The sequence below is a fragment of the Oncorhynchus masou genome, unplaced genomic scaffold (genome assembly GCF_036934945.1).
Source record: "Oncorhynchus masou masou isolate Uvic2021 unplaced genomic scaffold, UVic_Omas_1.1 unplaced_scaffold_2___fragment_2___debris, whole genome shotgun sequence".
Classification (NCBI taxonomy): Eukaryota; Metazoa; Chordata; class Actinopteri; order Salmoniformes; family Salmonidae; genus Oncorhynchus; species Oncorhynchus masou.
The window spans coordinates 1-27266 of record NW_027016544.1 but is presented as its reverse complement, the minus strand read 5'-3'; the positions used below and the strand labels follow the sequence as shown (position 1 = coordinate 27266).

Sequence of the window (27266 nt, the reverse complement as noted above, 5' to 3'; positions counted from 1 at the left end):
GTAGATAACAAAGAAGAATACTTGACAAGCTCTTCTCTTGTTGCTAGGATCGCGAGAAGAGGGTAAGTAAACGATTTCTTCAAACCAGCTTGCAGCTGTCATTTTTGTAGCCTGTATCGCCCATAGTGTCCCAAGGTAAGGTTATTTCCAATGCATGCAAGCTAGCCCAACCTTCTACCGCACTTCGAAGAACAAGTCAACTGACGTTAGTCATCTGGCTTAAGTAGCTAGCCAGCTAGCTTGAGTGTCGTTTTGCACATAACGTTAGCTACTTAGCTACAGTACACCTCGTTGTTTTAGTATGTGAAACTAGCTAGTTTTATGTAGCTAACTACAGTAACTAGCTTAGCTAGGTAACGCTAGCTTGCTCAGCGTCAGCAAAACTAGCTAACATGAACTGGCTAGCTACGATGGTTTCCTAGTCAAAAGCACCATAGAGCACTTGACATTTCACTTACAATTCCACTGTAGCCTAGCTAATACCCTTATTTCCCTGACACATTGTCTCTCCATCGCTTCCCTTACAGCGTCCTATTTCTTATTTTGAATGGACTGAATGCTAACCAATCCTTGTTTGGAATTAGGACATACAGTGAATTCGGGAAGTATTCAGACCTTTTGAATGACCACATTTTGTTACGTTACAGCGTTATTCTACACTTGATTAAATAGTACCCCCAAAATCTACACACAATACCTCATAATGACAAAACAAAAATAGATTTTTAGGTAATACATTTGCACAAAATGTACGAGGTAGGACATTTAAAAAAATATATTCAGACCCTTTACTCAGTACTTTAAAGCACCTTTAGCAGAGGTTACAGCCTCGAGTCGTCTTGGGTATGATGCTACCAGCTTGGCACACCTGTATTTGGGGAGTTTCTCCCATAATTCTCTGCAGATCCACTCAAGCTCAGGTTGGATGGGGAGTGTCACTGCACAGCTATTTTCAGGTCTTCCCAGAGATGTTCAATCGGGTTCAAGTATCTTGGTTTCATCAGACCAGAGAATCTTGTTTCAAGGTCTGAGAGTCCTTTAGGTGCTTTTTGACAAACTCCAAGTGGGCTGTCATGTGCCTTTTTACTGAGTAGTGGCTAACTCCTGGCCACTCTACCATAAAGGCTTGATTGGTGCAGAGATGGTTGTCCTTCTGAAATGCTCTCATCTCCACAGAGGAACTCATGAGGTCTGTCAGTGACCATCAGGTTCTTGGTCACCTCCCTGACCAAGGCCCTTCTCCCTCAACTGCGCTCAGTTTGACCCGGCAGCCAGCTCTAGGAAGGGTCTTGGTGGTTCCAAACTTCTGTTTAAGAATGATGGAGGCCACTGTGTTTGGGACCTTCAATGCTCTAGAAATGTTTTGGTACACTTCCACAGATCTGTGCCTCGACACAATCCTGTCTCAGAGCTCTACGCACAATTCCTTCGAACCCCATGGCTTGGTTTTTGCTCTGACATGCACTGTCAACTGTGGGATCTTTTTATATAGACAGGTATGTGACTTTCCAAATCATGTCCAATCAATTGAATTTACCACAGGTGGACTCCAATGAAGTTGTAGAAACATCTCAAGGATGATCAATGGAAACAGGATGCACCATTGCTCAATTTCTAGTCTCATAGCAACGGGTCTGAATTGTTATGTAAATAAGGTATTTCTGTTTCATTTTTAATAAATTGGCAAATAATAACCTGGTTTTGCATTGTTATTATGGGGTATTGTGTGTAGATTGAAGTTGAAAAAAATATTTTATACATTTTAGAAAGGCTGTAACGTAACAACGTGTGGAAAAAGTCAAGGGGTCTGAATACTTATCAAATGCACTGTATTTCTCTTAAGTAATTTCTAAATTCTCAGTTTCACTGATCCAGCCAAGTTGTCTTAACTGCTGTGAGGGAGCACTTCCTTGTGGGAGTAGTATACAATGCAGCAGTGTGAATGTGTTTGATGTACTGCAAATCATGTTATGTCATTTTATTTTAGGGGACAAGCTCAATCTGACTCACGTTGCAGTTGGAGGTTGCTGTCCTATCTCTGGCTTACCCTCAGATCCTCCCTTTTCCCCTCCTGGTTTCTTCCCAAACCTCTTGCTCTCCTTAAACCCTCTTTACTTGGAGTGAACCACCATGGCAACCGCAAAGCCCAAAGGGCAGAACTCTCTGGCCCTCCACAAAGTGATCATGGTGGGCAGTGGTGGAGTGGGGAAGTCAGCCCTCACTCTGCAGTTCATGTATGACGAGGTAAGAAACAATATTTGTCAGAAGAGCATATTTTGTTGGCTGTTTTGGAAGGCCTACTTTTCTTCTGGATAACAGATGTTTATGGCCTACATCCAACTTTCGATGCCAGAGATGGCTAAACGTTTTGGCTCGAGGGCCAAAAAAATAGAAAATACATACACACTACCAGTCAAAGGTTTGGACACACCTTCTCATTCAAGGGTTTTTTATTTTTCTCTTTTCTACATTGTAGAATACTAATGAAGACGTCAAATCTATGAAATAACACGTATGGATTCATGTAGTAACCAAAAACGTGTTAAACAAATCAAAATATATTTTTCTTCAAAGTAGCCAGCCTTTGCATTGATGACATCTTTGCACACACTTGGCATTCTCTCAACCAGCTTCATGAGTTATTCACCTGAAATGTATTTCAATTAACAGGTGTGCCTAGCTCATTTGTGGATTTTCTTTCCTTAACCTGTAGTGACACCCCATCCTGTGAACGGGACCGTTGTCATCATCTGACACTAATTAGCATAACGCAACAGACATACATCTTCCTATTCATGAAAATCACAAGTGAAATATATTGGAACACAGCTTAGCCTTTTGTTAATCACCCTGTCATCTCAGATTTTCAAAATATGCTTTACAGCCAATGCTAGACAAGCATTTGTGTAAGTTTATCATAGCCTAGCATAGCATTATGCCTTGCTAGCAGCAGGCAACCTTGTCACGGAAATCAGAAAAGCAATCAAATTAAATCATTTACCTTTGAGGAACTTTGGATGTTTTCACTCACGAGACTCCCAGGTAGACAGCCAAAGTTCATTTTTTCCCAAAATATTATTTTTGTAGGCGAAATAGCTCTTTTTGTTCTTCACGTTTGGCTGAGAAATTGCCCGGAAATTGTGGTCACCACCACGCCGAAAAATATTACAAATTAGCTCCATAATATCGACAGAAACATGGCAAACGTTGTTTGGAATCCATCCTCAAGGTGTTTTTCTAATATCTATTCGATAATATATCGTCGGGACAATTAGTTTTTCTCTAGGACCGATTGGAGTAATGGCTACCTCTGTATTATACGCGAGAATCTCTCTCGGAGCCACCATGTGACCACTTACGCAATGTGGCCGCCTACAGCTATTCTTCAACAGAAATGCGTAAAACTACGTCACAATGCTGTAGACACCTTGGAATACATAGAAAGCATAAGCTCGTTGATGGTACATTCACAGCTGAAAGTCATTGGAACGCAGCGCTTTCAAAATCTGGGGCACTTCCGGATTGGATTTTTCTCAGGCTTTCGCCTGCAACATCAGTTCTGTTATACTCACAGACAATATCTTTACCGTTTTGAAAACGTTAGTTTTCTATCCAAAGCTGTCAATTATATGCATATTCTAGCATCTTTTCCTGACAAAATATCCCGTTTAAAACGGGAACGTTTTTTTCCCAAAAATGAAAATACTGCCCCCTAACACCTTAACTTCTTGCGTCGAGCAATCCCTGATCCGGGATCCTATTTATAGCCTCAAGCTCATTAGCATAACGCAACGTGAAAATCTGATTCATGAAAAACACTGTCATCTCAGATTTTCAAAATGAAATGAAATAAATATATTTGCTCAAGCTTAGACTTTTGTTTTCAAAAAACAACATTCTAAAATCATCTCAGATTTTTCAAAAAACTATGCTTTCAGTTTAAAAAAATAAATATTATTTGAACCATAGCAAAACAAGCATTTGTGTAATAGTATTGATAATGCTAGCTCTCAAGCTTAGCCTTTTCTTAACAACACTGTCATCTCAGATTTTCAAAATATGCTTTTGAACCATAGCAAAACAAGCATTTGTGTAATAGTATTGATAGCTAGCGTAGCATTTAGCGTAGCATTTAGCGGGCAACATTTTCAAAAAACAAAATAAAATTTACCTTTGAAGAACTTGCACAAAAACCAGAAAAGGATTCAAATAAAATAATTTACCTTTGAAGAACTTCGGATGTTTTCAATGAGGAAACTCTCAGTTACATAGCAAATGTTCAGTTTTTCGTGAAAGATTCTTTGTGTAGGAGAAATCACTCCGTTTTGTACATCACGTTTGGGTAAAAAAAAAAAAAAAATTCAGTCATCAAAATGGCGAACTGTTTTCCAAATTAACGACAAACACGGCAAATGCTGTTTAGAATCAATCCTCAATGTGTTTTTCACATATCTCTTCATTGATATATCGTTCGTGGTAGTCTACTTTCTCCGGTGAATCGCTTGGAAAAAGACGCGCAGTTGAAGATGACTCACCAATTTCGACGGAGGACACCGGGCGGACACCTGGCAAATGTAGTCTCTTATGGTCAATCTTCCAATGATATGCCTACAAATACGTCACAATGCTGCAGACACCTTGGGGAAACGATAGATCGGGCAGGCTCATTCCTTGCGGATTCACAGCCATATAAGGAGACAATGAAAAACAGAGCCTCAAAAATCCTGCTCATTTCCTGGTTGAAGTTTCATCTTGGTTTCGCCTGTAGCATCAGTTCTGGGGCACTCACAGACAATATCTTTGCAGTTTTGGAAACGTCAGTGTCCTCTTTCCAAAGCTGTCAATTATATGCATAGTCGAGCATCTTTTTGACAAAATATTGCGCTTAAAACGGGCACATTTTTTTATCCAATAATGAAATAGCGCCCCCATAGATGTAACAGGTTAATGCGTTTGAGCCAATCAGTTGTTGTGACAAGATAGCCCTATTTGGTAAAAGACCAATATGACAAGAACAACTCAAATAATCAAAGAGAAATGACAGTCCATCATTACTTGAAGACATGAAGTTTCTTCAAGTGCAGTCGCAAAAACCATCAAGCTCTATGATGAAACTGGCTGTTATGAGGACTGCCACAGGAAAGGAAGACCCAGAGTTACCTCTGCTGCAGAGGTTAAGTAAATTTTTATTAACTGCCCCTCAGATTGCAGCTCAAATAAAGGCTTCACAGAGTTCAAGTAACAGACATATCTCAACATCAACTTTTCAGAGGAGACTGCATGAATCAGGCCTTTATGGTTGGATTTCTGCAAAGAAACCACTACTAAAGGACACCAATAAGAAGAGACTTGCTTGGGCCAAGAAACACGAGCAATGGACATTTAGACCAGTGGACATTTTTTGGGTCTGATTACACATTTGTGATTTTTGGTTCCAACCGCCGTGTCTTTGTGAGGCGCAGAGTAAGTGAATGGATGATCTCCGCATGTGTTTCCCTCTGTGAAACATGGAGCTGTGATGGTGTGGGGGTGCTTTTCTGGTGACACACTGTGATTTTATTCAAAATTCAAGGTAGACTTAACCAGCTAGCTACAACAGCATTCCATGAAGGCCTGATTCATGCAGTCTCCTCTGAACAGTTGATGTGTTTGTTACTTCAAATCAAATTTTATTGGTCACATACACATGGTTAGCAGATGTTATTACGAGTGTAGTGAAATGCTTGTGCTTCTAGTTCCGACAGTACAGTAATATCTAACAATTCCAACTACCTAATACACACATCTAAGTAAAGGGATTGAATAAGTATGTGTGTGTATATTTACGGTAGTGTTTTGAACGGTAGTGTATATACTGTATTTTATCTTAAGATGGTATAAAATACAGTTTATATACACTACTGTTCAAAAGTTTGGGGTCACTTAGGAATGTCCTGGTTTTCCATGAAAACAGATGAAATGAGTAGGAAATATAGTCAAGATGTTGACAAGGTTATAAATAATGATTTTTAATTGTCTCCAAACTTTGCTTTTGTCAAAGAATCCTCCATTTGCAGCAATTACAGCCTTGCAGACCTTTGGCGTTCTAGTTGTCAATTTGATAGGCAATCTGAAGAGATTTCACCCCATGCTTCCTGAATCGCCTCCCACAAGTTGGATTGGCTTGATGGGCACTTCTTCCATACCATATGGTCAAGCTGCTCCCACAACAGCTCAGTAGGGTTGAGATTAGGTGACTGTGCTGGCCTTTACATTATAGACAGAATACCAGCAGACTGCTTCTTCCCTAAATAGTTATTGCATAGTTTGGAGCTGTGCTTTGGGTAATTGTCCTGTTGTAGCAGGAAATTGGCTCCAATTATGTGCCGTCCACAGTGTATGGCATTGCAAAGTGGGTGATAGCCTTCCTCCTTTAAGATCCCTTTTACCCTGTACAAATCTCCCACTTTACCACCACCAAAGCACCCCCAGACCATCACATTGCCTCCACCATGCTTGACAGATGGTGTCAAGCACTTCAGCATCTTCATTTTTTCTGCATCTCACAAATGTTCTTTGACCTGAACATCTCAAACTTAGATTAGTCTGTCCATAACACTTTTTTCCAATCTTCCTCAGTCCAGTGTCTGTTCTTTTGCCCATCTTAGTCTTTTCTTTTTATTGGCCAGTCTGAGAGATGGCTTTTTCTTTGCTCCTCTGCCTAGAAGGCCAGCATCCATCCCAGAGTAGTCTCTTCACTGTTGACCTTGAGACTGGGGTTTTGCTGGTACTATTTAATAAAGCTGTCAGTTGATTACTTGTGAGGCGTTTGTTTCTCAAACTAGACACGCTCATGTACTTGTCCTCTTGCTCAGTTGTGCTCGGGGGCCTCCCACTCTTTCTATTCTGGTTAGAGACAGTTTGCTCTGTTCTCTGAAATGGAGTAGTACACAGCATTGTGCGAGATCTTCAGTTTCTTGGCAATTTCTCACTTGGAATAGGCTGACGAGTTTCAGAAGAAAGGACTTTGTTTCTGGCCATTTTGAGCCTGTCATCGAACCCACAAATGCTGATGCTCCAGATGCTCAACTAGTCTAAAGGCCAGTTTTATTGCTTCTTTAATCAGAACAATAGTTTTCATCTGTGCTAACATGATTGCAAAATGGCTTTCTAATGATCAATAAGCCTTTTTAAAATGATAAACTTGGATTAGCTAATACAACATGCCATTGTGACACAGGAGTAATGGTTGCTGATAATGGGCCTCGGTACGCATATGTAGATATTCCATAAATCTGCCATTTCCAGCTTCTGTAGTCATTTAAACCTTAGCAATGTCTACACTGTATTTATTATCAATTTGGTGTTATTTTAATGGGCGAAGTTTTGGGGTCACTTAAATGTCCTTGTTTTTTAAAGAACCATTAAAAAATGGTAGTTTACATATTATATGAGTAATGCAAGATATGTAAACATAAAGTGACTAGAAATTCATTTCGTAAAGTGGTCATGATTTCAAGTCTGTAGGCAGCAGCCTCTCTGTTAGTGATGGCTGTTAGTCTCTCAGTCCCAGCTTTGATGCTCCTGTACTGACCTCGCCTTCTGGATGGTAGCGGGGTGAACAGGCAGTGGCTTGGGTGGTTGTTTTCCTTGATCTTTTTGGCCTTCCTTGTAATTAGGTGCTGTAGGTGTCATGGAGGGGAGGTAGTTTGCACCCGGTGATGCGTTATGCAGACCGCACCACCCTCTGGAGAGCCTGGCGGTTGTGGGAGGTGCAGTTGCCGATGCAGGCGGTGATGCAGCCCAGCAGTATGCTCTCAATTGTTAATCTGTAAAAGTTTGTGTGTTTTAGATGGCAAGCCAAATTTCTTCAGCCTCAATGATGTCGCTCTTGCTGCGGGAGATTCCCTGATCCACCTCTACGCAGACGGCACCATTCTGTATACATCTGGCCCTTCTTTGGACACTGTAACAAACCTCCAAACGAGCTTCAATGCCATACAACACTACTCCCTACTCTCCAACTGCTCTTAAACGCTACTAAAACTAAATTCATGCTTTTCAACCGATTGCTACCCGCCCGCCCGACTAGCATCGCTACTCTGGACGGTTCTGACTTAGAATATGTGGACAACTACAAATACCTAGGTGTCTGGCTAGTGTAAACTCTCCTTTCAGACTCTATTAAACATCTCCATCCAAAATGAAATCTAGAATCGGCTTCCTATTTCGCAACAAAGCCGCCTAACATATCTTCGACTTTGATGTCATTTACAAAATAGCCTCCAACACTCTACTCAGCAAATTGGATGTAGTCTATCAGTGCCATCTGTTTTGTCACCAAAGCCCCTGTTACTGTAATTTAATTATTCCAATATGTTTTCATTAATTGAATTTCCTTAATCTATTTTATGAGAATTTGTAAGATTCTTGTTTGCATAAAATAGACTGAGACCAGTCTTATCAATAATAGGTAACAGAATTTATTCTCGGAGCGCGCTGCCACGTTTCCATGAGCAACAGTTTATATACAATAACATGATGTTATTTCATTGCTTCTAGAATGAATCTCCTCCCGACCTAGAATTAAGTGAGTTTAAAAGTTCATTCCAACTCACTAACACATTCACAGGTCACACAACATAACTTAATTAACTCTTGACCCCTCACCATTATCGATCACCACTTAGCCGACAGTTCTAATTAACAGAGAACCTAGGAATGCACTCACTGCCTTTACTTAAAACACCCCAGAGCTCAGTTTCGTCGGTTCAACCATAGGTTAACGACCCTATCTGCTTACTTAACCCACTCCTCTCCAGACTAGTATGGAATGGTGTTCGTTATATTTAATTACTCCTTGTCCGTGTCACACAATCCCTTCTTATGAACTCATATTGTTAATCAGATATAATAAAATAGAGTATAAGTTTACTTAGTTACAGTTCCATTTAAAATGAGAATATTGTTAAGTCATTTATTCATAATATTCCTAACAGCCCCATATACTACCCACCATTGCGACCTGTATGCTCTCGTCGGCTGGCCCTCGCTGCATATTCGTCGCCAGACCCACTGGCTCCAGGTCATCTATAAGTCTTTGCTAGGTAAAGCTCCGCCTTTTCTCAGCTTACTGGTCACGATCACAACACCCACCCGTAGCACGTGCTCCAGCAGGTATATCTCACTGGTCATCCCCAAAGTCAACACCTACTTTGGCCACCTTTTCCTTCCATCCAGTTCTCTGCTGCCAATGACTGGAACGAATTGCAAAAATCACTGAAGTTGGAGACTTACCTCCCTCACTAACCTTAAACATTAGCTAACTGATCGCTGCGGCTGTATACAGCCCATCTGTAAAAAGCCCATCCAATCTACCTACCTCATCCCCATATTGTTTTTAACTTTTTTGCTCTTTTGTACATCGGTATTTCTACTTGCACTTCATCATCTGCACATCTATCACTCCAGTGTTAATTTGCTCAACTGTAATTACTTCGCTGCTGTGGCCTATTTATTGCCTTACCACCTCAAGCCATTTGCACACGCTGTATATAAACTTTTTTTCTATTGTTATTGACTACATTTGTTTATTCCATGTGTAACTGTTTGTGTCGCACTGCTTTGCGCTATCTTGGCCAGGTCGCAGTTGTAAATGAGAACTTGTTCTCAACTGGCCTACCTGGTTAAATAAAGGTGAAAATAAAAATACTAATAACTGATAATTTTGGTCACTATAATCGTGATGAGAAATGTTCATACTGTTTCATCTCTACCACACTGTCTGTGTGGGTGGACCATTTCAGTTTGTCCCTGATGTGTACACCGAGGAACTTGAAACTTTCTACGTTTTTCCACTGCTGTCCCGTCGATGTGGAAATGGGGGTGCTCCCTCTACTCTTTCCTGAAGTCCACAATCATCTCCTTTTTTAGTTTTGTTGATGAGGTTTTTTTCCTGACACCACACTCCGAGTGCCCTCACCTCCTCCCTGTAGGCTCTTGTCGTTATTACCACTGTAGTGTCGTCTGCAAACTTGATGATTGAGTTGGAGGCGTGCATTGCCACGCAGTTGTGAGTGAACAGGGAGTACAATAGGGGGCTGAGCACGCACCCTTGTGTGGCCCCAGTGTTGAGGATCAGCGAAGTGGAGATGTTGTTTCCTACCTTCAGCACCTGGGGGCGGCCCGTCAAAAGTCCAGGACCCAATTGTACAGGGCGGGGTTGAGACCCAGGACTTCAAGCTTAATGATCAGCTTGGATGGTACTATTGTGTTGAATGCTGAGCTGTAGTCAATGAACCGCATTCTTACATAGGTATTCCTCTTGTCCAGATGGTATAGGGCAGTGTGATGGCGATTGCATCGTCTGTGGACATATTGGGGCGGTATGAAATTTGAAGTGGGCGGCAGGTAAGGTGGCGCTATATGATCCTTGACTAGTCTCTCAAACCACTTCATTAAGACCGAAGTGAGTGCTATGGGGCAATAGTCATTTAGTTCAATTACCTTTGCCTTCTTGGGTACAGAAACAATGGTGGCCATGTTGAATCATTTGGGGACAGCACACTGGGATAGGGAGTTTGAATATGTCTGTAAACACATCAGCCAGTTGGTCTGCGCTTACTCTGAGGACGCGGCTAGGGATGCCATCTGGGCCGGCAGCTTTGTGAGGGTTAACGCGTTTAATGTCTTACTCGCTTCGGGCCATGGAGAGGGAGGGCCCGCAGTTCTTGGTGGCGGCCCTCGTCGGTGGCACTGTTATCCTCAAAGAAGGTGTTAGTTTAGAAGCCAGATGTCAGTGTCCAGGACCTGGCTGTTTTTTTTGTAGTCCGTGATTGCCTGTAGACTCTGCCACATACGTCTCATGTTTGAGCCATTTTAATTGCAACTCCACGTTGTCTCTATACTGACGTTTCGCTTGTTTGATTGCCTTGCAGAGGGGATGACTACACTGTTTGTATTCAACCATATTCACAGTCATCTTTCCCTGATTTAAATGTGGTGGTTTGTGCTTTCAGTTTTGCTAGAATTCTGCCATCTATCCAGTTTCTGGTTAGGGTAGGTTTTAATAGTGACAGTGGGTACAACATCTCTAATGCATTTCCTTAAACTCACTCACCAAATCAGCGTATAAATCGATATTAGTCTCTGAGGCTGCCCGGAACATTTCCCAGTCCGCGTGATCAAAAACAGTCTTGAAGTGTGGATTCCTATTGGGCAGACCAGTGTTGAATAGTTCTCGTCATGGGTACATCCTGTTTTGAGTTTCTGCTTATAGGACGTGAGGATCAAAATGGAGTAGTGGTCAGATTTGCCGAAGGGCCTTGTATGGTTCGCGGTAGTTACAGTAGCAATGATCTAGTTTAGTGCTACAATCAATGTGCTGATAGAATTTAGGTAGCCTTTTCCTCAAATTTGCTTTGTTAAAATACCCAGCTACAATAAATGCAGCTGGAGGAGATATGGTTTCCAGTTTGCATAAAGTCCAGTGAAGTTTCTTGAGGGCCGTTGTGGTATCTGCTTGAGGGGGGGGGATATACATGGCTATGACAAACGACGAGAATTCTCTTGGGAGATTATATGGTAGGCATTTGAGGAATTCTAGGTCATGTGAACAAAAGGACTCGAGTTCCTGTATGTTACGATTACACCATGACTCATTAATAATGAAGCATACACCCCCGCCCTCCTTCACAGAGATGTTTATTTCTATTGGTGTGATGCATAAAGTATCCCGGTGGCTGTACCAACTCTGACAACATTTCCTGAGAGAACCATGTTTCCGTGAAACAGTATGTTACAATCCAGGATGTCTCTGGAAAGCAACATTTGCCCTAATTTCGTCTACCTTGTTGTCTAGAGACAGGACATTGGCGAGTAATATACTTTGAAGCGGTGGGTGGTGTGCACACCTCAGAAATTCTAACCAGGAGGCCGGTCTATGAAGCATTTGAGTTGGTCTGCTTTTTCTGAGGCTGGTAACTATTGAAGTTATACTCTGCTTTAGAGGTAACTCGTTCTTCCTTTCCTGTGGTGGTCCCCATGAAAGCTAGTTTCATCATAGCGCTTAATGGTTTTTGATAGTCTTCAAATACAGTGGCAAAGTTCTTGAAATGTTCCATATTGACTGGCCTTCATGTCTTAGTAATGGACTGTCGTTTCTCTTTGCTTATTTGAGCTATTCTTGCCATAATATGGACTTGGTCTTTTACCAAATCGGGTCATCTTCTGTATACCAACCCTACCAACACAACACAACTGATTGGCTCAAATGTATTAACTTTTAACAAGGCAGACCTGTTAACTGAAATGCATTTCAGGTGAAGCTGGTTGAGAGAATACCAAGAGTGTGCAAAGCTCTCAAGGCAAAGGGTGGCTACTTTGAAGAATCTCAAATACACAGTTGAAGTCGGAAGTTTACATACACTTAGGTTGGAGTCATTAATTCCATTTTCAACCACTCCACAATTTCTTGTTAACAAACTATAGTTTTGGCAAGTCGGATAGGACTTCTACTTTGTGCATGACACAAGTAATTTTTCCAACAATTGTAAACAGATTATTTCACTTATAATTCACTATCACAATTCAAGTGGGTCAGAAGTTTCACCAAGTTGACTGCCTTTTAAACAGCTCGGAAAATCCCAGAACATGTCATGACATTAGAAGCTTCTGATCAGCTAATTGACATCATTTGAGTCAATTGGAGGTGTACCTGTGGATGTATTTCAAGGCCTACCGTCAAACTCAGTGCCTCTTTGCTTGCCATCATGGGAAAATAAAAAGAAATCAACCAAGACCTCAGAGGAAGTCTGGTTCATCCTTGGGAGCAATTTCCAAACGCCTGAAGGTACCACATTCATCTGTACAAACAATAGTACGGAAGTATAAACACCATGGGACCACGCAGCCGTCATACCACTCAGGAAGAATTCACGTTCTGTCTCCTAGAGATGAACGTACTTTGGTGCGAAAAGTGCAAAACAATCCCAGAACAGCAGCAAAGGACTTTGAAGATTCTGGAGGAAACCGGTACAAATGTATCTATATCCAGAGTAAATCTACATAACCTGAAAGGCCGCTCCGTAAGGAAGAAACCACTGCTCCAAAACGATTATAAAAAAGCCAGGCTGCGGTTTGCAACTGCACATGGGGACAAAGATTTTACTTTTTGGAGAAATGTCCTCTGGTCTGATGAAACAAAAATAGAACTGTTTGGCCATAATGACCATCGTTATGTTTGGAGGAAAAAGGGGATGCTTGCAAGTCGAAGAACACCATCCCAACCGGGAAGCACGGGGGTAGCAGCATGTTGTGGTGGTGCTTTGCTGCAGGAGAGACTGGTGCACTTCACAAAATTGATGGCATCATGAGGTAGGAAAATTGTGGATATATTGAAGCAACATCTCAAGACATCAGTCAGGAAGTTAAAGCTTGGTTGCAAATGGGTCTTCCAAATGGACAATGACCCCCAAGCATACTTTCAAAGTTGTGGCACAATGGCTTAAGGACAACAAAGTCGGTATTTGAGTGGCCATCACAAAGCCCTGACCTCAATCCTATAGAACATTTGTGGGCAGAACTGAAAAAGCTTTTGTTAGCAAGGAGACCTAGAAACCTGACTCAGTTACACCAGCTCTGTCAGGGGGAATGGGCCAAAATTCACAACTTATTGTGTGAAGCTTGTGGAAGGCTACCCGAAACGTTTGACCCAAGTTAATAACCTCTTGATACTCCCCATCCCGGATCCGGGATCGTGAATAAAGCCTCAGGCTCATTAGCATAACGCAACGTTAACGATTTCTGAAAATCGCAAATAAAATGAAAATAATGCGCCTGCTCTCAAGCTTAGCCTTTTCTTAACAACACTGTCATCTCAGATTTTCAAAATATGCTTTTGAACCATAGCAATTCACTAATTTGTGTAAGAGTATGCAAAGCTAGCTTAGCATTTTGAGTAGCATTTAGCACGCAACATTTTCACAAAAACCAGATAACCAAATAAATAAAATAATTTACCTTTGAAGAGCTTCGGATGTTTTCAATGAGGAGACTCTCAGTTACATAGCAAATGTTCAGTTTTTCCTGAAAGAATCTTTGTGTAGGAGAAATCGCTCCGTTTTGTACATCACATTCGGCTACCGAACCGAAAATTCAGTCACCAACAACGTCAAACTTTTTCCGAATTAACTCCATAATATCGACCGAAACATGGCAAACGTTGTTTGGAATCAATCCTCAAGGTGTTTTTTCACATCTCTTCATTGATATATCGTTCGTGGAAGCCTGCTTTCTTCTCTGAATTCCATGGAAAAATACTTGCAGCTGAGGTTTGCGCACCAATTTCGGCGCAGGACACCGGGCGGACACCTGGTAAATGTGGTCTCTTATGGTCAATCTTCCAATGATATGCCTACAAATACGTCACAATGCTGCAGACACCTTGGGGAAATGACAGAAAGGGCAGGCTCATTCCTCTCGCATTCACAGCCATATAAGGAGAAAAATTGGAAAACGGAGCCTCAAAAATCCTGCTCATTTCCTGGATGCCGTTTCATCTTGGTTTTGCCTGTAGCTCCCGTTCTAGGGCACGCACAGAGAATATCTTTGCGGTTCTGGAAACGTCAGTGTTTTCTTTCCAAAGCTATCAATTATATGCATAGTCGAGCATCTTTTTGTGACAAAATATCTTGTTTAAAACAGGAACGTTTTTCATCCAAAAATGAAATGGCGCCCCCAGAGTTTCAAGAGGTTAAACAATTTAAAGGCAATGCTACCAAATACACTCAATTAGTATGTAAACTTCTGACCCACTGGGAATGTGATGAAATAAATAAAAGCTGAAATAAATGATTCTCTTTGATCTTATTCTGACATCACGTTCTTAAATTAAAGTGGTGATCCTAAGACAGGGAATTTTTACTACAATTGTCAGGAATTGTGGAACTGAGTTTAACTGTATTTGGCTAAGGTAAACTTCTGACTTAAACAAATCTAAATATATACAGTTAAACACTTTATTTCATAATTTTGATGTCTTCACTATTCTGAAGGAAATGGGAAACCGCACACTGCTCTTGGTAGTATCACTGATCTTCAATAAGCTGACGTATCGGCCTCACGGCCTTCGTCAGAGCTTTATTCTACAATGTAGAAAATAGTAAAAATAAAAACCCTGAAAAGTTGTCTAAACTTTTGACTTAATTGGTCCATTATCATTTCTACATTCTCTGATTTTAGATGATTGCATTAGGGATGCACCGATGTGGAAGTTCTAGGCTGATATATACGCACAATTACATTTTTCTTTTATTACCTTTAACTACTTTAGCACCAACTGAAGCCATATTTCTACATTCTTAAGGCTAATTGGAAAATGGCAAATGACTTGAATATGGTAATGCTGTAACTATTTTCATTGGTAAGTGAAATGTTTTGGGATGTTCAGGACTCAAGTTCCTTATGTCCCCAACGCCATCAGTGAGTGCTGTAGAGACAACCCCCCCCCCCCCCCCCCAAAAAAAAAAGGAACATGCATGTTCCTGAGTGTCTCAACCATTCAAAAGTTAAAGCCAAATTTGTATGAAGAGAACAGGAACCGCTCTTTGTACAAACCTCTTTGGTGGATATCAGAACCAGTTACATGAGTAACCTCCATGAACTAAGCGGCACATTCAGTTGACAAGAAAATATATATATTCTGGAACCTTCTGGTGGTCTAAACCAAACATCACTTGATCTCAATTTTGCAATTGTGTGCATGACCTCACTTGGTAGTAATTTATTGTCTGATGCTACCCCCTTAGTTTGTTGAGGACTATGAACCAACCAAAGCGGACAGCTATAGGAAAAAGGTAGTTCTGGATGGGGAGGAGGTCCAGATAGACATCCTGGACACTGCGGGACAAGAGGACTATGCTGCCATCCGGGACAACTACTTCCGCAGTGGGGAGGGCTTCCTCTGTGTCTTTTCCATCACTGAGGCAGAGTCGTTTGCAGCTACAGCAGACTTCAGGTTGAGCAGCATAACAACTCCATGTAGTTACATATCATAGTCCCATAGTTGTTACATGTCATAGCTCCACTGCCATCTAATGGCTCTGCTCTGCAGGGAGCAGATATTGCGGGTGAAGGAGGATGAGAGTGCACCCTTCCTCCTGGTGGGGAACAAGTCTGACTTGGAGGACCGGAGGCAGGTCAGCGCGGAAGAGGCCAAGGCGCGTGCTGAACAGTGGGGCGTGTGCTACGTGGAGACCTCTGCCAAAACCCGTGCCAATGTCGACAAGGTGAGCCAGATGGGTTGCATCTATCAACCAGGGCTCAGCTCCTCTGCAGTCACAAACTGCAGAGAAGGTTGTCTAGGATGTTGCATAGTAACATGGTGCCATATCTGTAGATGGACTGTTTATTCTCGTCTATTCTTATTCTCGCAGGTATTCTTTGACCTGATGAGAGAGATCCGAGCAAGGAAGATGGAGGACAGTAAAGAGAAAAACGGCAAGAAGAAAAGGAAAAGTTTGGCCAAGAGGATTCGAGAGAGATGCTGCATTTTATAGTGACAAGGGGTTCAGTGATGACTGCTTTGTGTATATAAATATTTCACCTATTTTTGCATTTTATTTGTGCCCATAGAAGCCCCTTACTCCTGGTTCTGGTACCCAGGGATTCTAGTCTTGGATCAGAAGTAACTGGTTGGTTTAACAAAAGGTGAGTGGCACTGACTGTGGCAAGTGGTTCATGGACAGATTTGGCAGTCCCATAATCCTTGTTGCTCAATCAATCCTCTATGCTCTGACACTCCTCAAACCTGCGGCCTCTTTAGTTCTTCTGGATCACATGTTAGAGATGGCACAGATGTAATGTGGTGAAAACATTGGGCTTGGCACTTTGTAGGCTGATTTTCTTTTTTTAAATACAATTTTTTTTTGATCGTGAATAGAACTTAAGTGTAAGCATACCCAACAAGACCATGGTCATGTTATGACTGAGATCTTGGACAGCCCCAAACCCAGAACATTTTCCTACTTCTGAGGGACCCTTTCCAATTGAAATGATTTGACACCAATTAACCTGATTGGATGAGAGGGAAAAAGCCTGCATGCCCCCAGGGTTGGGTTTCCCAAAAGCATCTTAAGGCTAAGTTCGTTAGAAATTTCGTAGGAGCATCGTTAAATCTCAGAGCTGTTTCACAAAACGATCATTACTAACATCCATTTGAAATCACTTGTATCTAACTACTGCTTCAGACCACTTGTAGAACAGCTAAAGTGTCAGAATATCTTTTGCCCTCCCGCATAACTTTACACACCATCTCAGATAAACACAATCAGTGTTTGTCTCTGACTGCCGTTAACTTCATAGTTGAAAAAAAAATAGTCCACAAAATGTGCAATGCTACAAACAAGCGAAGCAATGACAACAGGTTTGAAATGAAAACCGAGATTACTATATTGTAAGATAGATATTAGAATACATATTTCAGTCATATTGAAATTGTTTAATCAATTGAGTTATATTTTTCTAATTGTAGGCTACTGTAAGATGTGCCAAATCTGGTTTAGTGTATTATTATAGGCTAAGCTGATCATACTTTCTGTAGGAGCATGTCCTTCATCACTATTGTATATTCTTTCTAGGCCCAGGACTAGTTAGGCACTGAATTATTTTAAAAATAAACCAAAAATCCAGGTGTACTATTGATGCATACACTTAAGTTTTCAAAACTTCAAAATCATGTACATAAGCACACTAACAAGCTTTGTTCTCCTCTGTTGTGAGGGGAATCAGTTTCATTATTTACACTCCCTTTTATTCATTCTTGGAGAGAAGACCAATTCTTTGGGTTCTCGTTCATTATGGTAGAAGGGTGTGAAATTTGACTGTTTACCTGTCCTTTACTTCATTTACTTTTTCCATATTCTCTGTCACGTTCTCTCTTGGTTTCTATAGCATCAAGTCCTTTCCATTACTGCTGCCTCAGACCCACTTGTTACAGACTGGGTCAACTGGATCCTATCTAAACATGTCATAGATCTTTGGTTTTAAAGGGCTATTACACTTCCTAATTTTGCCTTGTTTTAGACTTGGTTCATTAAGAAATGCTAGTTTCCATGACTGAATTCAAACGGGAGTTGGTTTCGCGGTCTGGTTTGATGTAGGTGTCTCTTGTGTGTTCGCAGATGGGAAGAGTTAGCCAATTAGCTTCAGCCGGCTGGTGTGCTACCTTGGCAAAATTGGTTTGACTTTGGATAGCCTATCTCTGGGAATAGTAGGGACTAGATGTCGACCGATTATGATTTTTCAACGCCGATACTGATTTATTGGAAGACCAAAAAAAGTCATATCGATTTAATCGGCCGATTTAATAATAATGAAATTTAAAAAAATAAATAAAAAATAAATACTTGGTTAATTTAAACACTGGAGTGATAGATGTGCAGAAGATAAATGTGCAAGTAGAGATACTGGGGCGCAAAGGAGCAAAACAAAAATTGTATGGGGATGAGGTAGTTGGATGGGCTATGTGCAGTGATCTGTGAGCTGCTCTGACAACTGGTTCTTAAAGTTAGTGAGGCAGATATGGATCTCCAGCTTCAGTGATTTTTGCAATTCGTTCCAGTCATTGGCAGCAGAGAACTGTAAGGAAAGTTGCCAAAGGAAGTGTTGGCTTTGGGGGTGAACAGTGAAATATACCTGCTGGAGCGCGTGCTACGGGTGGTTGCTGCTATTGTGACCAGTAAGCTGAGACGGGGCTTTACTTAGCAAAGACTTATAGATGACCTGGAGCCAGAGGGTTTGTCGGCGAGTTTGAAGCGAGGGCCAGCCAACGAGAGCCTACAGGTCGCAGTAGTAGGTAGTATATGGGGCTTTGGTGACAAAACGGATGGCACTGTGATAGACTGCATCAAATTTGCTGAGTAGAGTGGTGGAGGCTATTTAGTAAATAACATCGCCGAAGTCAAGGATTGGTAGGATTGGAGATACTTAATGTGAGTCTGGAAGGAGAGCTTACAGTCTAACCAGACACCTAGGTATTTGTAGTTGTCCACATATTTTAAGTCAGAACCGTCCAGGCTAGTGATGCTGGATGGGCGTGCTGGTGCGGGCAGCGATCGGTTGAGGAGCATGCATTTAGTTTGACCTGCATTTAAGAGCAATAGGAGGCCACGGAAGGAGAGTTGTATGGCATTGGAGGTTAAGTGTCCGAAGAAGGGCCAAATGTATACAGGATGGTGTCGTCTGCGATCAGTGAGTCACCAGCAGCAAGAGCGAGATCATTGATGTATACAGAGAAAAGAGTCAGCCTGAGAATTGAACCCTTTGGCAGTCCCAGAGACTGCCAGAGTTCCGGACAACAGGCCCTCCGATTTGACACGCTAAACTCTGTCTGAGAAGTACTTGGTGAACCAGGGGAGGCAGTCATTTGAGAAACCAGGGCTCTTGAGTCTGCGGTGATTGACAGTCGAAATCCTTGGCCAGGTTGATGAATACAGCTGCACAGTATTGTCTCTTATCGATGGTGGTTATGATATCATTTAGTACCTTGAGCGTGACTGAGCTGCACCCATGACCAGCTCGGAAACCAGATTGCATAGCGGAGAAGGTACGGTGGAAATCAGGGTAGGATATATATATATAGGTCTGTAGCAGTTTTTGTCTAGAGTGTCTCCCCCTTTGAAGAGGGGGATGACCGCGGCAGCTTTCTAATCTTTGGGGATCTCAGACGATACAAAAGAGGTTGAACAGGCTAGTAATAGGGGTTGCAACAATTTCGGTTGATCATTTTAGAAAGCGAGGGTCCAGACTGTCCAGCCCTGCTAATTTGTAGGGGTCCAAATTTTGCAGCTCTCTCAGAACATCAGCCATCTGGATTTGTGTAAAGGAGAAATGGGGGAGGCTTGGACAAGTTGCCGTGGGGGGTGCAGGGCTATTGACCAGGGTAGGGGTGGCCAGGTGGAAAGCATGGCCAGCCGTAGAAAAATGCTTATTGATATTCTCAATTATTCTTGATTTATCGGTGGTGAGTGTTTCCTAGCCTCAGTGCAGTGGGCAGCTGGGAGGAGGTGCTCTTATTCCCCATGGACTTTAGTGTCCCAGAATTTTGGGGAGTTTGTGCTGTTGGATGCACATTTCTGTTTGAAACAGCTAGCCTTTGCTTTCCTAACTGCCTGTATATATTTGTTCCTATATATTTGCGTATCGTGGGGGCTATTTGATGCGAATGCCGTATGCCACAGGATGTTTTTGTGCTGGTCAAGGACAGTCAGGTCTGGAGTGAACCACGGGCTATATCTGTTCCTGGTTCTATATTTGTTTTGAATGGGGCATGCTTATTTAATATTGCGAGGAAAGCACTTTTAAAGAATAACCAGGCATCTTTTACTGACTGCATGTGCTCAATTTGTTTCAACTTTTGCTACTTTGCATGACGGTTTGTACTGAACGACACGTTTCCCAAAAACTTTCTTGAACACAGAGGTACATTTGCTCCATTTGTGGGTGTAGTTAATCAATGCTTCATGTATTCAATTTCTCAAATTCAGTTCTCTCAATTGATTCAAAAATGGGGCCAACATCCTGGTACTTTGCCCAGCCAGGAAAGTAGTAAACAGAAGGTTCTGGCAGATGGGCTTTCTGTTCCCCTCTGATGCTCATACCCATGTTAGAAGGGAAGGTCGCAAAAAAAATGTTATTTTGCCCCCTTAGGAATATACACTGCTCAAAGAAATAAAGGGAACACTTAAACAACACAATGTAACTCCAAGTCAATCACACTTCTGTGAAATCAAACTGTCCACTTAGGAAGCAACACTGATTGACAATACATTTCACATGCTGTTGTGCAAATGGAATAGACAACAGGTGGAAATTATAGGCAATTAGCAACACACCCCCAATAAAGGAGTGGTTCTGCAGGTGCAGACCACTTATTTCCTATGCTTCCTGGCTGATGTTTTGGTCACTTTTGAATGCTGGCGGTGCTTTCACTCTAGTGGTAGCATGAGACGGAGTCTACAACCCACACAAGTGGCTCAGGTAGTGCAGCTTATCCAGGATGGGACATCAATGCGAGCTGTGGCAAGAAGGTTTGCTGTGTCTGTCAGCGTAGTGTCCAGAGCATGGAGGCACTACCAGGAGACAGGCCAGTACATCAGGAGATGTGGAGGAGGCTGTAGGAGGGCAACAACCCAGCAGCAGGACCGCTACCTCCGCCTTTGTGCAAGGAGGAGCACTGCCAGAGCCCTGCAAAATGACCTCCAGCAGGCCACAAATGTGAATGTGTCTGCTCAAACGGTCAGAAACTGACTCCATGAGGATGGTATGAGGGTCCGACGTCCACAGGTGGGGTTGTGCTTACAGCCCAACACCGTGCAGAACGTTTTTCATTTGCCAGAGAACACCACGATTGGCAAATTCGCCACTGGCGCCCTGTGCTCTTCACAGATGAAAGCAGGTTCACACTGAGCACATGTGACATGCGTGACAGTCTGGAGACGCCGTGTAGAACGTTCTGCTGCCTGCAACATCCTCCAGCATGACCGGTTTGGCTGTGGGTCAGTCATGGTGTGGGGTGACATTTCTTTGGGGTGGCCGCACAGCCCTCCATGTGCTCGCCAGAGGTAGCCTGACTGCCATTAGGTACCGAGATGAGATCCTCAGACCCCTTGTGAGACCATATGCTGGTGCGGGATGGCCCTGGGTCCTCCTAATGCAAGACAATGCTAGACCTCATGTGGCTGGAGTGTGTCAGCAGTTCCTGCAAGAGGAAGGCATTGATGCTATGGACTGGCCCGCCCGTTCCCCAGACCTGAATCCAATTGAGCACATCTCGCTCCATCCACCAACACCACAGACTGTCCAGGAGTTGGCGGATACTTTCGTACAGGTCTGGGAGGAGATCCCTCAGGAGACCATCCGCCACCTCATCAGGAGCATGTAGAGGCGTTGTAGGGAGGTCATACAAGCACGTGGAGGCCACACGCACTACTGAGCCTCATTTTGACTTGTTTTAAGGACATTACATCAAAGTTGGATCAGCCTGTAGTGTGGTTTCCCACTTTAATAACCTCCATGAGTTGATAAATTTGATTTCCATTGATTCATTTTTGTGATTTTGTTGTCAGCACATTCAACTATGTAAAGAAAAAAGTATTAAATAAGAATATTTCATTCATTCAGATCTAGGATGTGTTATTTTAGTGTTCCTTTTATTTTTTTGAGCAGTGTATTTCAATATCCCTGTCGAGCCTTTCCACTCCCTATTTAATCTTGCTCTTGTGACTGAGTGGGTTCGAACCAGGTCTTCTGCATGTCAGAAGACTGTTAGCCCACTTAGCTAAAGCACATTGGGATGAATTCAGGAAGCAAACACAAGTATTCAAGTCTCCAGCAAGGTTACTTGAAGAGTATGGTTCATCAAACCACCTCGGTTGCATTTTATCCTCTTTAGACCTCGTACTCGGAGATTATGGCACCAATATAATTGTCTGGGTTTTAATTCCAGCGTACTGCACGACACTGGCAAACCGAAGCAGAACCATCTGGCTTATCAGAGCCCTTCTAAGGATAGCCTTTCCATTTCATAGCCATAAGGACAGCCTTTCCACTCCTATGACATTGCTATTCAACTATATTCTTATGGGGGCCAAATTTTGTTTTTTGTGACATTCCCTTCTAACTTGGCTTGTGATCATCATAGAGGGGAATAATATTAGCTTATAGCCAAAGCGGTTCAAATGTTAGAGCCAAACTCGTGCGGAGAAAATGTATTCAACATGCCACATTGGCTTCAGTAACCACCAGAAGTTCATGTTTACCACAGCGAGCATTTGATTCGATCTCTTCTCCTCTACCTTCTCTGGTTGGCAAGGTGATGTTGCGAGGTACTGTACATAATATATAAGGAGGTACTGTACATAATGACGAGATGGTCTTGTCTGCGCCCCTAACAATGGTAGCCGTTGTTCCAAAAGCGGGAAGGCAGGCAGACTGCTTATCACTTGTATTCCTGCATGGAGAAATTGACGGGAGGGGACCCTCTCACTTCACCTCTTCCTCTCTAGTCATCACACTGTCATTAACATTGATGCCTTGATGTCCATTGTGATTGTGAACAAGTAGACCAGCGTTTCCAAAACTCATTCTGCGGTACCCCAAGGGGTGTACGTTTTGGTTTTTGCATTAAGTGCTAGGGCAAAAGCCAAAACGTGTGCCCCTTTGGGTCCCGAGGACAGAGTTTGGGAAAACCCTGAAATAGACTATCCCCACACCTAGATTAAGTTATATGCAATGTTTGGAGTACCTCTTTTTGAGCCTCAAATTGTTTTCCTTTTGACTGAATTCCTTGTTATTGGAATTTCATCATAAACATTACATTTCAGACATTACGTTTGACTACTTCAATTCTTTAACTCTTACCCGCCATGTCTAGACTTGACAGTTCATTCAGCTTTTGTATTTTGATCATGGAGTTCTGATCATGCAATTAAGAACACGTCATACAACTAAAACTACATTTAAATGTGTCCAGTCTCCCTTTTCCCATGCTATATTCAAATGCCAGTATGCATTCTGCAAATGGTGGAACAGGATAAATCTGAGACAACTTGATGGCTGTAGCCTACTAGCCAGCTAACCTCTGTAACTAGCCAGCAAGTTGCAGGACACACTACTCATTCCAGGGTTTTACTTTATTTTTGCTTTATTTTTACTATTTTCTACATTGTAGAATAAGATATAAAAACTATAAAATGGCACATATGGAATCATGTACTAACCAAAAAGTGTTAAACAAATCAAAATATATTTGAGATTCTTCAAAGTAGCCACCCTTTGCATTGATGACAGCTTTGCACACTCTTTGCATTCTCTCAACCACCTTAATGAGGTAGTAACCTGGAATGCATTTCAATTGACAGGTGTGCCTTGTTAAAAGTTAATTTGTGGAATTTCATTCCTTAATGCGTTTAAGCCAATCAGTTGTGTTGTGACAAGGTAGGGGTGGTATACAGAAGTCCATATAATGGCAAAAACAGCTCAAATAAGTAAAGAGAAATTAAGAACTTTGAACGTTTCTTCAAGTGCAGTTGCAAAAACCATCACGCGCTATGATGAAACATCAACTGTTCAGAGAAGACTGTATGAATCAGACCTTCATGGTCGAATTACTGCAAAGAAACCACTACTTAAGGACACCAATAAGAAGAGACTTGCTTGGGCCAAGAAACACAAGCAATGAACATTACAGGTAGAAATCTATCCTTTGGTCTGATGAGCCCAAATTTGTGGTTTTTGGTTCCAACTACCATGTCTTTGTGAGACGCAGAGTAGGTGAGCGGATGATCTCGGCATGTGTAGTTCCCACCGTGAAGCACGGAGGAGGAGATGTAATGGTGTGGGGGTGCTTTGCTGGTGACACTGTCAGTGATTTTATTTAGAATTAAAGGTACACTTAACCAGCATAGCTACCACAGTATTCTGCAGAGATACGCCATCCCATCTGGTTTGCACTTAGTCCCACTATCATTTGTTTTTCAACAGGACACTCCAGGCTGGAGAGTGATGGAGTGCTGACCTGGCCTCCATAATCACCTGACCTCAACCCAATTGAGATGGTTTGGGATGAGTTGGACCACAGAGTGAAGGAATAGCAGCCAATAAGTGCTCCGCATATGTGGGAACTCCTTCAAGACTGTTAAAAACATTCCAGGTGAAGCTGGTTGAGAGAATGCCAAAGAATGGCTACTTTGAAGAAGGTCATATTAAAATACATTTTGATTTAGCACTTTTTTAGATACTACATGATTCCACATGTTATTTCATTAGTTTTGATGTCTTCACTATTATTGTTGTAGAAAATAGTAAAAATAAAGAAAAACCATTGAATGAGTAGGTGTCCAAACGTTTGACTGGTACTGTAGCTAGCAACGCTAAAGGGATTTCTTACAGGTTAGCTTAACTCTAGCCAAACAAAACATTGTTTTTCACTAGCCAAACACTAGCCAACTAGCTAATTGAAGCTAGCAAACACCTTTCTTACAGGCTAGGAACGTATTTCCTTCAACATTTAATGAAAAAAAAAAAATGTGCTTCTCTCCCAAAACACAAGTTTTCTGGAAACTTGTGGGCGGAGTGCTGATGTGGCCCACTGCTTGCACCTTCAGTAGCCTGATTGGGTCCAGAATGAGAAGAAATTCACACATGCATGCGTCTCTGACCACCTCTTGAAGTGGTGAGACTGATCCGACCACCACTGATCCGACCGACCGGATCCGACTTTTGTGCATCTATACCGGTCTTTTTCAATGCGATGTTCATATTCTGATAGGCGAAGTCGCATGTAAATGTCAAGTGTAGACAGGCAGTCCAATTCTGATTTGGCAAAAGAGCTTAATCTGATTTGGTCAAATTAGTGGGAAAAGATCATAATTGGGCTGCCTGTGTAAACACAGCCTTAAAGTAATTGTCCAGTGGATCTATTTTAAAAGTTACAAATTCTGATAACTCATACCCGTATAATGTCGTGACTCAGCCTATACTCGTATTTTTGGCCAAAGCATGAATTGGAGAATAAACACTTCAAAACCACCACAATTGTGTTTCTGACAGTTAAAATTTAAAAACAAAAAAAGCTTTTCATTTCCGCAGAAAGGATGATGAGCTGGCCAATCAGCTGTCTACTCATTATTTTTTTTGTTGGTTTTCGCCCACTCCATTCCTGCTCAAAGCTGTTTTTTTAACATATTTTTTAAGAATTGGTAGAAAAACTTCACTCGTTTTGTAATCAATTCTGGAAACACTGGAATGCTACTTTAATATAAATCTGGAAATACTGGAGTTACTTTGTTTTTGGAAAACTCAACCCATGATAGTTTGAACTTTTCAGTCTTACATAACTTGATGTTAAAACCCCCTAAAGTCTATTGATGCACCGGTGTGTTATCTAAATAACATAATTAAAAATCCCATCAATCTGTCAGTTTGAGCTAGAGAGATCTAGCATGGGCTACGTCTCAATCCACTTCATCCGCCTATGTCGCCCTTCCGCATCTGCAGTGGAAAGTGGCGGAGCTACAGAGCTGTTTGTCAAACCAGTAGACATCCAGAAAATCCTAGACTCACAAACATGACGGTGTTCTCCGTGTTTTGCTTTGACGTCCACAAGTGTCGCTGGACCAGTCCTAAAGGTAACCCATACAAATGAATGGAGGTAGTTTTGTGCCAACAAAAATAAGGGGTTAAATGTGTAATTCCTGAGCTTTCTTATCTCCTTGATATAGGACAGACACTTCAAAACTTTATTCCTTATGATTTATTTTTGTACTGTCTTGTCGTTTATGAATGTATAATTCATTGCGTTTATATGGGCTATAGTAGTAAAGGCCAAGTGTAATATTTTGTCATGCTTTATTTATTTTTTGGGGATACCTAAAAGGCTCCTAAAATTTCAAATCAAATATCTAAATGATCCATTGAATGACCTTAAAACAATTTCATGTCATCTTAGAACCCCCCCGCTCTTGTAGAATTCTGTATCATACCATATTATCTACTTCCATGGTGCTACCTTGCTTTCTGACTGACCTAGATCAAGTTCTGTTTGTTTGTGTGTATGCACGTGCGTGGGTCCAAGCCCCTACTTGGTAACTCTGTCTCAATTGACAAATGTTTTTATTAACTTATTTTCCTATTGTTCGGCGTAATCACAATGGACTGGGCCAGGTCAAATTGAGCAAGGCCAGGTCTGGTTCGTGAGACTTATGTAGGACTTTGTATTACATTTTGTTGCAGTAATGTGAATGCAGGTGAATTTTCTCTACAGGAAACTTTTAATGTGAGTTTTTTATTTATTTTATGTTTTACTGTACACATGTATTGCCTTATGTTTTAATATCCTTTTACTTTCAATTTGTAATATTTATCTTTGATTTCCTTTATCAAACTGAAGATCAATCTCAATATGGATGTTGGTTATACCTGTTATGTAGTTATTATGTTGTCTGTTTACTCACATCCTTAACAAAAACACTAATGTATCTTACTGTTACTGGGTACGATAATTGAAATGCTGTGTACCTTTCAGTTCATGTTTTGTGAGCTATTGGATAGACAAATAAAGTGATTATAATTTTTTACAAACAAATCCACCCCTTTTTATTCTGAGACTTACATTGCAATAACAGAACAATCAGTGCAACACAGCTGTAAATTGACTATTTTAATATTTCGTTTAAATGTAATATTACATTTACATTACATTTAAGTCATCTAATTTATCCAGACTTGGT

At 41.6% G+C, this 27266-nt stretch overlaps 1 protein-coding gene across 2 annotated transcripts; it reads left to right on the top strand.

The window, feature by feature from the left end:
* LOC135538706 (ras-related protein Ral-A-like) lies at nt 1-27121 on the top strand. 2 transcript variants are annotated; one of them, XR_010455471.1, is made up of 6 exons: nt 1-62; nt 1988-2244; nt 15786-15994; nt 16091-16265; nt 16413-16686; nt 24520-27121. XR_010455471.1 is itself a non-coding variant. In XM_064964610.1 (5 exons), the coding sequence occupies exons 2-5, from the start codon at nt 2131-2133 to the stop codon at nt 16533-16535; spliced, it is 621 nt and encodes a 206-aa protein (XP_064820682.1). In that variant the 5' UTR covers nt 78-135; nt 1988-2130; the 3' UTR covers nt 16536-27121. The 2 variants fall into 2 exon arrangements, 1 of the variants encoding a protein (XP_064820682.1); XM_064964610.1 differs by lacking the exon at nt 1-62 and adding an exon at nt 78-135 and having other exon boundaries at nt 16413-27121.
* Nucleotides 27122-27266: the final 145 nt, after the last annotated feature.

What these genes read in the sequence shown, in the direction of transcription:
- LOC135538706 (XM_064964610.1), top strand. Translation starts at nt 2,131, where the DNA reads ATGGCAACCGCAAAGCCCAAAGGGCAGAACTCTCTGGCCCTCCACAAA. An exon ending in TGCAGTTCATGTATGACGAG is followed by an intron (nt 2,245 to 15,785) that starts GTAAGAAACAAT and finishes CTACCCCCTTAG; the next exon opens with TTTGTTGAGGACTATGAACC. An exon ending in CCCGTGCCAATGTCGACAAG is followed by an intron (nt 16,266 to 16,412) that starts GTGAGCCAGATG and finishes TTATTCTCGCAG; the next exon opens with GTATTCTTTGACCTGATGAG.